Below are 13,499 nucleotides of genomic sequence, written 5' to 3'. Positions count from 1 at the left end.
TAATAGTTTCTTTTGCAACCAGTCCATTTGTCACACAAAGACTTTTTAAAAAACCCTAACAAACAATCTAAATTGAATTATTTTCTTAGAAAATGAATTTTCATTATTAACTAAATAAAGTCAATAATAATAGAGGTGGTTTGGTCTAGTGTGGTTAAGGTGCTGTCCTGGGAATTAGGAGATGATAAGTACTTGTCCAGGGGTGGGCCTCAAAAATTTTAGCAACTGGTTCTCTGCCTGGTTGCTGGGTGGGCGTGGCAATAATGGGAGGGGCCAGCCAGTTGTTGTAACAACTGGTTTGGTGAACCAGATGTAAAATTAGCATCCAGTTCACCCAAACCAGTGCAAACTGGTAGCAGCCCTTGTCCCATCTTAGCTATGAATGCCAGTTGAGTGACTTTGGGCCTACCATACAGGGTTGCTCTGTGGAAAATAGGAAGACAAAGGAACATTGGTTATGTTCTCTGCCTTGAGTTATTTATAACGAATAAAGGCAGGATAAAAATCAAATTTTATGACTGCACCATCCCAGAACATAACCACAATAGTTAAATATTTTGCTTAGTTATTTATATTGAGTTATGTCTTAAGAGTAATATACTTCAGGTTTGAGTTTCTGCTCCTGATATCATTTGCCTTTGTCATTGCTTACGATGTGACACCTATATATCTTTCCTTTTTATCCTCAGATCCTGAACAAGCTTTCTGTCCTTCCTTCAAAATCTTGTATACATCCCCCGCCCACGCATATCTCTCCACTTCTATATTTTGAGGCATCACCTGATATCTCTAGCTCTACTGTTCTTAACTGTCTAAAGATGTCCTGCTCCCTGAAGCAATCTTATACATGCTTCTTCTTTTGATTTCCCAAAATGCCACAGCTCCTTCACTTCCTTCAAATCAATTCAGAATTCACCTGTTCCATGAATGCTTTCAAGGCTTCATCACCAAAGGAAGATGGTGTTATTTCTATTCTCTGTAACTAAATAACACCTTTCTTTGTTCATCACTATCTCTGTTCTGTCCCCGTTCATGTTATTTATTTTGTCACTTTTTCCTAGGTGGTAAGTCCTTGAGATCCACATTTTTATTTACTTGTTTGCTTGTTTGTTTATCTATATGTGGCATTATATATAAGAGACAAGTTTTCCTCACTTTGTCAAGGTGATTGTTTCTAATTCATTTTGCCACAATATCCAAGCAGGAAATCTAACTCTATTACTTGCTAAGCTTCACAATCAATCTTGTGGAGCTAATTTATATATTAAGGTTGATATGAAACATTTTTCCTGTCTTGTGGGAAGTACATATTGTCTTTATTTCCATCAGTCAGCACCCACTTCAAACTGTATTTATTTTTAGACTTAAAAGAGCTGTATCTTCTCTGGAGTCCAAATGTATGCTGGTAACAGTTTGCTGGGTACATGAAAGTTGAGTAATCAAACTCGGATTCAGTTCAAGTATCAACAGTCAGGCTTAGAGATCATGTGGCACCTTATAGCCCTCTTTTGAAGCGTGTACATTCCCCAAACATAATTAAGGAGACTATGAAGTAACTTTTAATACATTAGAAATACCATCACATTTATATGATGTGTATTTATATCATAAGGCTGATATTTGCTAATTAAGCTATTGAACATTTAGTTAATCAAGCTATATTGAATTGATATAGTGAGTGCTCCATTCATTCTCATCAGTGAATGAGTGCAGAATAGCTTGACTACTAGTCTTGTTTGCAGTTACATATATTTGAGAGAAAATCTGGAACCTATACATTTATTCCCTCACACCTACAAAAGTTCTGATTAGAAATTGATTGCATGGAGAATCTATGGATAAACAGCTTGATGTACATTCCATCAAAGTTGTGAAAGTTGGGATCAGCAGTTACATTAATATTGGGAATAAAAATGTTGAATATTCTCATTTTGGATGATGAATAAACCTTAGATTTAGGCTTAATTTGAATAAGTATTTGTAGAATAATAAATGTTACTATCATTCAAGCATCTATATTTCTTTTTTATCTTAATAATCATGATTTTTGCTTTTACATATAAATCATGATGCTTTATACTCTGTAATACATATGGTTACATGTTTTTGAAAGATTTGAAGTGTATCTTTAGAGAAGGGGGGAAAAGCTTGGATTCGGGATTTTTCTTATTGATTCTGATAACTTATTTGAAAAAAGATTAGGAAGACATGATGGAGATTTATTATAGTGTGAGGACATTAATTAGTGCATTGGTGAACTTCCCAAGGCATTTAATGGGTTAATACGCAGTAGCAAGATAATGCATACACAGATAGGTAGTATTTTTGTTGACTCTAATTGTCTTTGTTTCTAGATGCCCCATTCTCTTGTCCTCTCCCTTCCCTTCCCCTCCTCATCCCAAACATTTCCTTCCCATAATACACAAAGTGCATGCTTTGCCCATATGTTGTGATAAATGATTGGCTGGAAAAATGATTATCCTAGGCAAGATAAAGGAAAGCTTAAGAGAGAAGACAATGGATAGCTAGATAGAGAGTATCAGATAAATTATTGGGATGCTTATGGAAGAACTGCTTGTTACTAGAGACGAGTAGATTCTAGTAGACTAGATGAAATGATAAGAGACTAGATGAAATGACAAGCATTTGTCCATTCAATCAAGTTTAACTCAAAATATACCTATCATTTTGTGCCTGTGATGCCTCACTGGTTATTTTTGTCAGAATTTTTTTTCCCTTTAGGGTTATTTTCCTCTGCTTCTGCCAGCCGTACAACCTCACCAAGCTTATTGAAATCTAAATAGCTCCATTTTGGTTACATAGCTCTCATAATTCAGGAGTTGAATTACTATTGATATACATTATAAGTGCTTGTTTCATCAGATTATATAAAGATATGTTGCTGCTTTTTTCCTCAGATCTCAGCGTTTAAATTTTGATGTGTCATCTCCTAATGGAATTCTCCTCTTCAGGGAAGCTAGTAAGATGATTTGCACTTACGGTGAGTTTAGTTGATGATTTCTTACATATATTTTTTGTATACTTAATAAGAAAAAAACACTGCCTTCCAATTAAACAGGACCTGGCTTTTAAAACAATACTTGGATTCATGGATCTGGTTGTGAGAATTTATGGTATACAATGTCAGTGGACAACAGATCACTTTGGGCAGAAGGTGAAATACATTCCTGAAGTTCAATCATTGTTCTATATAACATTACAGTTGATTGATTGATGCTGTACTTATCAATTTGAAAGCATAAGTAAGCCACCCAGAAATATAACAAAGATTTCTACATATAACACATCTGTTTATGCATTAAAAGAAAAAGGACATTTTAAGGAGAGAGGAGGATTAGAATGGAGGTTGAAACAAAACCTATTTTTCCCATGTTATTTCAACTTTCAGTAGAATAAAAATTAGATATGTCAAAAAAGGAATTCTGAAAAAGAAAAAAAAAAGAATCTTAAAGGAATATTTCTCCTACATGTGAACCTAAAAACATTGGTAGAGGTTGGCTAGATATGCATGAGGAATGAGAATAGATTGCAATATTTTGTGGTAGTTGCATTTAGATTAATTATTATAAGAAAAACAGTAGTTTAAGTTAAGGTAAGAGATTAATTATGGCATAAGACTTCTTAAATTAAAGTTAACTGCATCAAATTCACCCATATTAAAATTAATAGACTTACTGTAATTATTTCTAGGAAGTACTGTAGTAATTCAGATAAGGTGCAGGCTTGTTTCATAGGCTTGTAGAATAAGAATCTTAGAATTAGAAGGAGCTCATCTAGGCCACTGAATCCAACTGCTCAGTGCAAGAATTTTCCAGCATCATTAACAGTTGGCTCTCTAACTTCTGCTTTAACATGTCCAGTGAAGAGAAGTTATCAGCATTGAATACTGTGTGTTTTTTTGATAAACATTCAATTAAAATCTGCCTTCCCTAACTGAAATCCATTATGGAGTAGTCAAGAACAAGTATTGTTCATGTTTCATGTTATATAGATCCAGAATGCTACCACATCCTCCTTCATCTCTTTCCTCTTTCCTTTTTATACAACTAAGCTTCTAATTCCATAATGATCCTAATTGACTGAATAAATGTAGTTTATTTGAATCCTTAAAATGTGTTGTGTGCAGAACTGGACTCAATATTTGAAGTGGGGTCTAATCAGTACAGGATGTACTGCAAGCGTAATCTCCTACGTTACTATTGACGCAAGTTCATTGGCTGGTTTTTTGCAGCCGTATCACATTGCTGACTCATGCTCGGTTTGAAATCAACTGCTAAACAAGGATATTTTCCCAGATAATGTCACATCATGTATTCTTCATTTCATATCTGAGCATTTGATTTTTACTTTCAAGTGAAGAATTTTACATTTGTTTGATAAATTTTGTTCTATTACTTTTAACTCATTTCTGCAATCAATTAATTTTGAACTTTATTTCTATCTTTTAGAGCATTAACAATCCCACACATTTAATAAACATTTCTTTCACTTTCTTATCCAAGTCGTTGCTGAGAACATTGAAAACTACAGTATCTACAATAGAAATTCATGCCATTTTCAGTTTATTGAGAAACTATTGAAGAAGACTTTTTGAATGTGTTTCAAGATGGCAACATATCATATCTGTTAATAGCCATGCCTATTAACTAGCTTGCTAAGAAGAATGTTATGTACTAATTTATCAGCTGTTGTACTATATCAAAGTATATTACATTTGCAGATTATAGGTACTATAATCTATTAAAGAAGTAAACCAATTAAAAAATGAGATAACATTAATTTGGCAAAATTTGTTTTTGACTAATTCATGTTAATCTGGTATTTGCAACAGTATTTCAAAGTGCTTGGATCACTTTGTGATTCATTGTAGTATCCAGATCCAGATATCAGATTAACTGGCTTGTATCCGAGTCCATCTTTCCCTTTTCTTTAATGGCAGAGGCAGCATTTGTCCTTTGGTCATCTCACAGTTCATTTAAACTCCAGGAATTTCCAAAGAAAGGATATATGTTTTCGTTCAAACATCCATCATTTTCCTTGATATCTTAGGATGCAATACATGTCATATTTCCTGGCAGTGTTCTATCAGTCTCAAGGTTCAACTCTGTTCATTAATCCTTTTCTTCCCACTTATTAAGTGGAATTTATGTTCTTGTAGAAAAGATTGATTCAAAATAGAAATTCAGCTTTTTTCTCTCTCTGTGTTCAGGTCTATATTGTTTTTTTATGTGCATTTTTCCTCTCCTGCCCCTGCTCCAAGTTGTTGCAGTTGTGCTATTATATTGTCTTCTTTTTTAGGAATTACCACTCATTTTGAAAACATGCTAATTTTTCTTCCAAGTGCCTGCTGTCTCCACTTCTCTATTGGGTAGCTTTCTCCCCTTACATTTCACCCAAATTTCTATTAAGCAGTAAATACAAGTTCATTAATGTAGAATTCAGAGTAAATATGAATTCTTTTCAAATACGATGCAATTCTACCTATTTCCATTACTTCAGTTGTCCCAAAGGTGCTTTTTCATGAGGCAACTGGTCTTTTAAGCACTTGCAGGTTTATCTGTGTCCTCAGGGTCACCTGAGTAGTGCTCCTGGTTCCTGTAGTCTGCCATTTTTTCCCCCTCTGGAAATCCATTCCTACTCCCATGCCATTCAAAGGGTGTTCATCCCAAACTGGACGGCTGAGAATCTCTACAGACTATTACTTGAGTTCCTTTTATTTAAAAAAATGTGTCCTTCAACTACTATTTTAAAACCATCCCATTAGCTCTGCCATCCTACCTGCTATACCTTTTTGCCTTTTTGTACTATGGGCTTAACACTGAACATTATTTACAATTATTCTGGTTATTTGAAGGGGGGAAATGTCTTCCTCCTTACATTTTCAGATGTACTATATGTCTCACTATCTAAAATTCTGCTGTTTTTTTTTTTTTCTGAAGCATTGGTAGAAACCCTGTGACCTTTGAACTTATTGGTTAGATCCTAGAAGGCCTATTCAGACTGTTCCATTCTCAATCCCAGTAGCAACTCCCTGATGCTTGGAATGTTAACTCCCATAATCCTTGCCTGGACCTGAACAATCTGGAAGTAATTAGGCTTATCAGATGTATCTAAGAGGAGCAAATACAACATACTATATATTGGCAAAACAGGGTGAAAAAGATTTGTTCTAGACCCTAATAAACTGCATTGCTCTAGGTTTTATTTGTTAATTCTTCCAGTCTTCTTTAGGAAGACTGACAGAAAAATAATATTTTCAATATGCTGTATTTTATTTATCTACATTCTGTCATGATATACTTTGATGTAAGTTTTTAATTTTGTTGCAGCTTTCAGTTGTTCTAGCAGTTACAGCTCAGGGTCAGTCTCAAGGTTAGCCACAGTAGCACAGAACAATTTCCTGTTCTCATAGACTAGATAACATTTGGATGAGGATTACATTTTACCACTTTTCCAGTAGCCGGGGACATTATTTCTAATGAGCTTTAAATTGCTTCTAGAACATCTATTTTGTGAAATGTCGTGTTGTAATCCATTCTGCTCTTCTAGCTTAATATCATGTATCTTTTTAAAGAAAAAGTTATTTGTTGCTGTCTAATAAGTATTATTAATTTTTAATCAATTGTTCATTTTCAATAATGGAACATACTTTATATCCATTGCTTGTTCTATTTAGAGCCTTCATAGCAATGGAAGTGACATTTTGCAGATATATAGATGCTGGCAGATTTTAGAGTAGTAAGCAATAGTGTTACATATTTTAAAAGCATACAGACATTTATTTCCCTCTGTTTTTTAATGATAGTTCAATCTTAACAATTTTATTTTAATAATATCTGCTTTTGGCACTTAAATATTTTTTATCTGTGTTTATACAATTTGCAATAGCATAACTCCCTCTATATTCTAAATAATACTATGCTGAATTCTGCTATATGTCCAAAAACATTAGCTGTTGAAAATACTCTCCACAACAACAAATAACTGCTACAATTGTGAGACAGCTACTGGAAACTTCATCCCCAAGGTACTATAGCTGCTTGTGCCAACTGCAGCATTCAGTCAACTACATCATGTGAATGACAAAATCCAGTCAATTGAGGCAATTTCTAGTTTTTGCCCTCTATATCCTACTAGAAAAAGAACTGGGGAAATACAGTGGTTTAGAAAAGCAACTGTCTCCATGACAAAACTGATTGCTAAGTCCATCCTACAGAATGTATCTCCTAAAGAGTCATTGGCTGAAAAACTCAAGTCATACCTGTCTCCTGGGTGAACAGTGCCAGTAATATAATGAAATCTGCCAATACTGTCCTGTTACAAAGATTTATGGGTCTCTGGGAAGTTCTGGATGGGGGATTCCGAAAGTGACAGCTCTTGATTCAGTTAGTGTGATTGTGTGGTGCCAGTGGTATGGCCATTTAACTTAGTTAGCAGTTGACTAGGTTAAGTGTTGTGTGTAAAGATTAGAACACATGGAACACAGTAGAACTTTAGTTTTAATTTTAATTTCAAGTAACAATTGTTTCCACTTACAACTGGTCCTCACATTTGTGGCCATCGCAGCATTCCCACAATCACATGATCAAAATTGGGACATGTGTTTATGACAGTTGCAGCATCCTATAGACATGTAATCACAATTTGCAACCTTCCCAACTGGCTTCTGGTAAGCAAAGTCAGTAGGGGAAGCCAGATTCACTATATTCTCGTATATTTATCTGTCAAATAGTAACTCCCTCCAGGTCCCATCTCTTTGAGATTGTTGTCTCAGAAGTAGGCTTTTTTTTAATAGCCATGCCACATTTTAGAACACCTGAACTCTAGAACACAATTATTTCAATTAATACAGGACGAAATAATATGTTGATCGATGGTGCAGTTGTGAGCACTTTATTACAGTATTTAGCTGTTTGATTATTTTGTTTGATCAGTTATTCTGTGTATTTTTGTGATGATTTTAATGATGACATTATTAGCTACTTAGAGCCTTCTGGAATTGGTGGCATATGAATAAAACAAACAGTTGGAATCTATGTCTAAAGAAGAATTATTGACTTTATTTCAAAAGTAAGACCACCTAAGGCTCCCAGCCAAAGATGTTCCCTTGGTTATTTGGTTGCAGACATTTAATTGCCCAACTAGTTAACATTATCATCTTGCACTGTTGATGTTATCTGAGTAATGAAACATCTGCATGCTAATAACCACACTTGGAGAGCACCAAGAACCCCAATATTTAATCCTGAGCCCCGGTGGGCAGTGGCTAGAATGCAATACTGCAGGCTACTTTTGCTGCCTGCCGGCTGCCTGCAATTTGACAGTTCGACTCTCACCAGGCTCAAGGTTGACTCAGTCTTCCATCCTTCCGAGGTGAGTAAAATGAAGATCCAGATTGTAGAGCAGTATGCTGACTCTGTAAACCTCTTAGAGAGGTCTGTAAAGCACTGTGAAGCGGTATATAAGTCTAAATGCTATTGCTATTGCTATATTCTATTGCAGATAGTTCCAAGTTAATTTTCTTGGGCTGGAATGGGATTATAATAGATCCCCCTATAAGAAGGAGAAAATGGAACACTCTGTTAACTATAGGCTGATTAGGTTGCTCTCAATCCTGGGAAAACTCTATGCTAGACGTTTAAATGAAAAATTAAACTTGTACCTTGAACAGTACTTTGTTTTAACAAATGCTCAAACTGCTTTTAGAAAAGGCAGATCAACAATTTATCCATGTTACCTGGCAAGACAACTGTTTGCTTCCTTTATAGATTTTAAGGCCTTATTTGATTCTGTTAATAAAACTAAATCTGGGCTAAATTAATGAATTTAGTTCCAGGTATACTTCTCATATACTTAATACAGGTGTTATATTAAAATAGTCTAATGCTGTTAGGCATGAAAGCCAGCTGGGTGATTTCGGGCCAGTCATTCTCTCTCAGCCCATGTCACAGGACTATTGTGGGGGAAATGGGAGGCAGTATTAAGGTATATTGACCATCTTGAGCTGATTAATCACAATAATGCCAGGTCCTTTGAAAAGATTCAAAGGGTGGACAAAAATGCAAAATCGCCATTGGTCAGCTACAGAAGGCCACCTTACTGGGATCTGCTCACATAATCTGCTGATATATCACACGGTCCTAAACGCTTGGGAAGTGTTCGACTAGTGATTTGTGATACGAAACCCAGCATAGTTATCTCGTTTGCTGTGTACACTGTTGTTTTTTTGTTAATAACAGCAGCAACAACAACAACAACAATAACAACAACAACAACAACAAACATCTACACATCATTCCTTGGAAAGGACACAATATGTGGATAAAAATGCCAAATCCAGTCTAAACATCTGACTCTGTAACCAACCAAGTATTCCCAAAATAATACATTACAAATCAAATAGAATAAAACTTCAATTTTGCGGAGGGGGTGGGAGATGTTGAGAAAAAAAATCAAAAAGTATAACTGGAAAATTCAAGATGATATGATTACACAAGTGGAGAATGTTAATTATCTTTGCATTTTATTTAACCATGCTCTGTTCTGGTGACATCATTGTAAGACAGTAATTTTGAAAAGCTACTGTGAAGGCCTTGTAGTATCCCTTTAGCAGTACAGCTTTTTAATGCAAAAATTGCATTTCAAATTTGATATGAAGCTCCAATTTGGATTACAATTGCCAACAATTAACATAGCCCAACAGCAGGTAAAATTGTTAAAAGTTCTAAATTATGTTCCAAATTCTCTAATTCTCCTGGATATTGGGCAGTTCTCTTTGAAAGCAAAAGCTTGGCTAAGAACTATTAAGTTTTGGATTCAAGTGTATGTTTTCAACAACAAGGAAGGACTGCTGCAAGAAATCCCAGTTGATTCCTATGTAGGTATGTGGTTTAAATAGGTGACCCAAAAGATTGATCACATTGGTATGAATCCTGATTATTTGATTTCCAAGGATATGACTTCAGCATTTAATAGGATTAAACAAAGATTATAGGATATTTCAGGACAGGGATTATTGGCAAAGCCCAAAGTTCCGTATTTACTTGTGATTTATGCAATAAATTACAAATAAACTTTCCAGCTCACGATACATTATAATAATTTAAATAAATAAAAAATAGTCTTTTCAAAGCAGATTAACTGTGTTGCCATCCAGTATGCTAAACACTACGTTTCAAAAGATTCCTAACTCAGAAATGTCCCTGTCATAGTATTGACCTTGATGCAATAAATCATATTTTATTCCATTGTGAATTTTCAGTAGGATATTACCTAGCTTATTTTAAAATCAAGATCAGGGAGACATATTTTTAGATATGTTAAAATTTTACTCACACATAGAAATCCTAACATTACAGAGGTAATAGCCAAAATTTTAACAATGATTATAAAAGCAAGGTCTTTAGTAGCACAACAGTAAAATTGAATTTTAAATTTATCAATTTATTTCATTTGTTAAGCCATTTTATGTAAGATTAAATTTTAGATTAACCTGCACTTCACTACTGGATCTTTTGGTAAGAAATAAAACTATATATACATACATACGGTATGTACGTGCACACACACACATATACATTCATATATATAGATATATATAGATATATATAAAACTAGCACTTTGAATTGCATCTGGGAATTAACTGGTAACCAATGCATGTCTTGCAAAATATATACGAATACAGCAACTATATATGGTTCATTGAATTTTAGTTTTTAAATGGTCTTCAAAGGGTATCCCATAATTCAGGTACTAGTGGATCCATCAGTAACTGAGTTTAAGTGTATTTGGAATAAACAATGCCCATCACTTGACAAAAATTAAAAAATTAATAAAACATACAAATAATTAAAAATAATAAATTAATTGTTTTAAAAGAAAATAAAAAATAAAGGGCAGACTCGATGGACCTTTTCTGCTGTCTGTTTTCTGTGTTTCTGTATAGAGTATATTGCAGAAGTCTATCCTTTGTTGGTAAGTGCCTGACTGGTGTAGCCATAATCTGTTTAAGGTAAGACTACAGCCAGTGCATCCGCTGAAGCCAGTAGCCATGACCAGGAGGATCTCCTGCTCCCCCTCAAGGAATAGTACAGAGTTGACAGAATCATCTCGACTAATGTCATGTCATGCAGGGGTTGGGCGGTGCCAGTTTTAGACTATTCCATCCAACTAGAATTTGAAGAGCTCCAAACAAAACTTATATCAAATTCTGCAGTAGAAAGTAATCTAACATTCAGCATTTGAGATATATGCTGTTTCAGAGTAGTTCATTTTCAATAGTTGGCTTAGCTAGGGTAAGATTTTCCTCTGGATATATAAAACAGGATCTGGGGCACACTCAATCCTTTTTATTGTAAAAGCCAATATCTCTATGTAGGCATGTAATATTTGATATCCATATATCTTTAGCACTATATTATCATTATATTGCCGAAAGGACCAATATATATATTGGGGGGAGATATATCTCCCCCCCCCTCCCCAATTTCCCTTTGATTTCAGGTCTGACACTTTTCCAATTCCTAGATTTGGCCTTAAGAAGGAAAAAGGTTTATTTTTTCATTCTTAAAATATTGTTTAAATTTGGCAGATTTTTACTACTGGTACTAAAAAGCTTTGTTCCTCCCTCCCCCCCCCCCAAAAAAAATAAAGCTCTTCTTTTAACTTATACAATTCAGTGACAACTACTTAATAGCAGGGCAATATTAAATAGTCCAACTCATGGAATAACATCATCCCTTACTTTGTCCTAGATGTAAAGCAGATCACATGACCTGTCCATTGATAATCATATAGCACAAATATTCCAGTAATGATAAAAAGTAATAGTTAAGTGAAAGTGCTAAGTAACACAGATTCCAGGTTTTTCGGTTACTTATGTCAGTTTCTCTTTGTTTTTCTTCCTGCAAACAGGTAATCAGATCTTATCTCTTGGGACTTTGTCAAAGGATCAAATTTATCCATTGAAACTCAAGGGTATTTCCATCTGTTACTCTGCACTCAAATCTGCCTTATGTGGAAATTATGTCAGCTTTGGCGTCTTCAAGTTGTATGGGGACAACCACTTTGACAATGTACTTCAGGCCTTTGTCAAAATGCTGCTTTCAGTATCCCACAGTGACTTGCTAGTAAGAAATTATTCATCCTGGGAGTCTTTATGCAAATTATGTATTACTACCACAAGCTTAAAATGAAGACAGAGTGGAATCTAGAACAACTTAAGTGCAGTTTATTTTTGTTTCAACTGCTATGCATGCATTAGTAGTTCTTACACATGCAATATTATGTGTAGTTTCATTAACTGGTTATGAATATTTACCTTAAAATATTTATAATATGTCATCAAGATAATCACAGATCATCTACTAAGTAGATGATAATTCACAAACTGGAGTAGGATTGTTTTTGACATTGTCAGTTAAACTTGCTGATATGTTGTCAATCAGTATTCCTCTGACATTAACTCCCATGGATTGATTTTAATGAAAATGACAGTCTTACAAACTAGTATCTATTTGACAAACGAGGGGGAACTCTCTGAAGACCAAAATCTTACCACTGGGTCAAATAAGCTGTACATCTTGTATAGCACTGATTTTCATCTAGTCTAATAGAAATTACCTTGGTTTTTTCAATTCTCTCTGTAGTAATTTACTCAAGCAAAATTTTAGGAAAATTAAATATATAAATCCCTTTTAAAATACCATATTTTTTAATTATCTAACATACACACAGAGAGACAGACGTGTGTGTGTGTGTGTGTGTAATGTAGATTTCATTAGTAATCATTTTTTTGCATCAAGGTTTCCCAAAGCAAACGGTAAAACAGCATTGGATGCCATGTTTATTTGATTGTATGTCCCAAAAGCTGCTCCCAGACAGATAAGAAACAATGACAGTATTATTAAAGGAGACATACAAATGTCTAAAATAAGAAATACAATCAGAAAAAAGGGTGTCGTTACAATTTTTTTTTACATTTTTCTTCTCCCCTTCATCTGAGTTGCATTACTGCTTATGATGAAGTTGCATCATTGTGTCCACTTTAATTCTCCTGTTAGGGAGTCTTGTCTTACTGTCTTCAGTTGGGAAAAAAAGGAAAGCATAACAATTATAAATAACATTTCACAGTTGGCAGTGTGACTGTGAGAGAAGCATTTAGAATTATTGGAATTTTTACATACAAATATCAAAATAGCTTGGCAAAATACAGCAGTAGCCATAAAGAATATATTTGGAAAAGGACATGAAAAATTGGCAGCACAGTACAAGCGGATAAGCATTAGTAAGCAGTTGTAAAACTTTTATTCAATATTAATTTAATTTCCATTTTCATAATATTGAGGACTCCAATTCAGTTATTGCAAAATATTTGACCTGATCAGTTTTTATATCTCTTAAGCTGAAGTAATATTTTTCAGAATAAGTAGTTTAGAATTTTTTAAAATTTTAGTTTGCCTTGGATTTTACTATTATA

The 13,499-nt window shown here is 34.3% G+C and overlaps 1 protein-coding gene across 3 annotated transcripts in view; it reads left to right on the top strand.

Moving 5' to 3' along the window:
* Window positions 1–13,499, top strand: part of RANBP17 (RAN binding protein 17) — a 191,996-nt gene that overhangs the window by 142,036 nt on the left and 36,461 nt on the right. For all 3 annotated transcript variants that reach the window (XM_087948140.1, XM_087948144.1, XM_087948150.1), the window contains 2 exons: window positions 2,919–3,001; window positions 11,936–12,150. In XM_087948140.1, the coding sequence (XP_087804266.1) occupies window positions 2,919–3,001; window positions 11,936–12,150 (298 nt within the window). The remainder of the gene's footprint in view (window positions 1–2,918; window positions 3,002–11,935; window positions 12,151–13,499) is intronic.

Source organism: Notechis scutatus, chromosome 1 (assembly GCF_049901735.1).
Source record: "Notechis scutatus isolate UNSWTSFEM ecotype Mainland chromosome 1, rNotScu1.2, whole genome shotgun sequence".
NCBI lineage: Eukaryota > Metazoa > Chordata > Lepidosauria > Squamata > Elapidae > Notechis > Notechis scutatus.
This window is presented reverse-complemented; position numbering and strand designations above follow the sequence as displayed.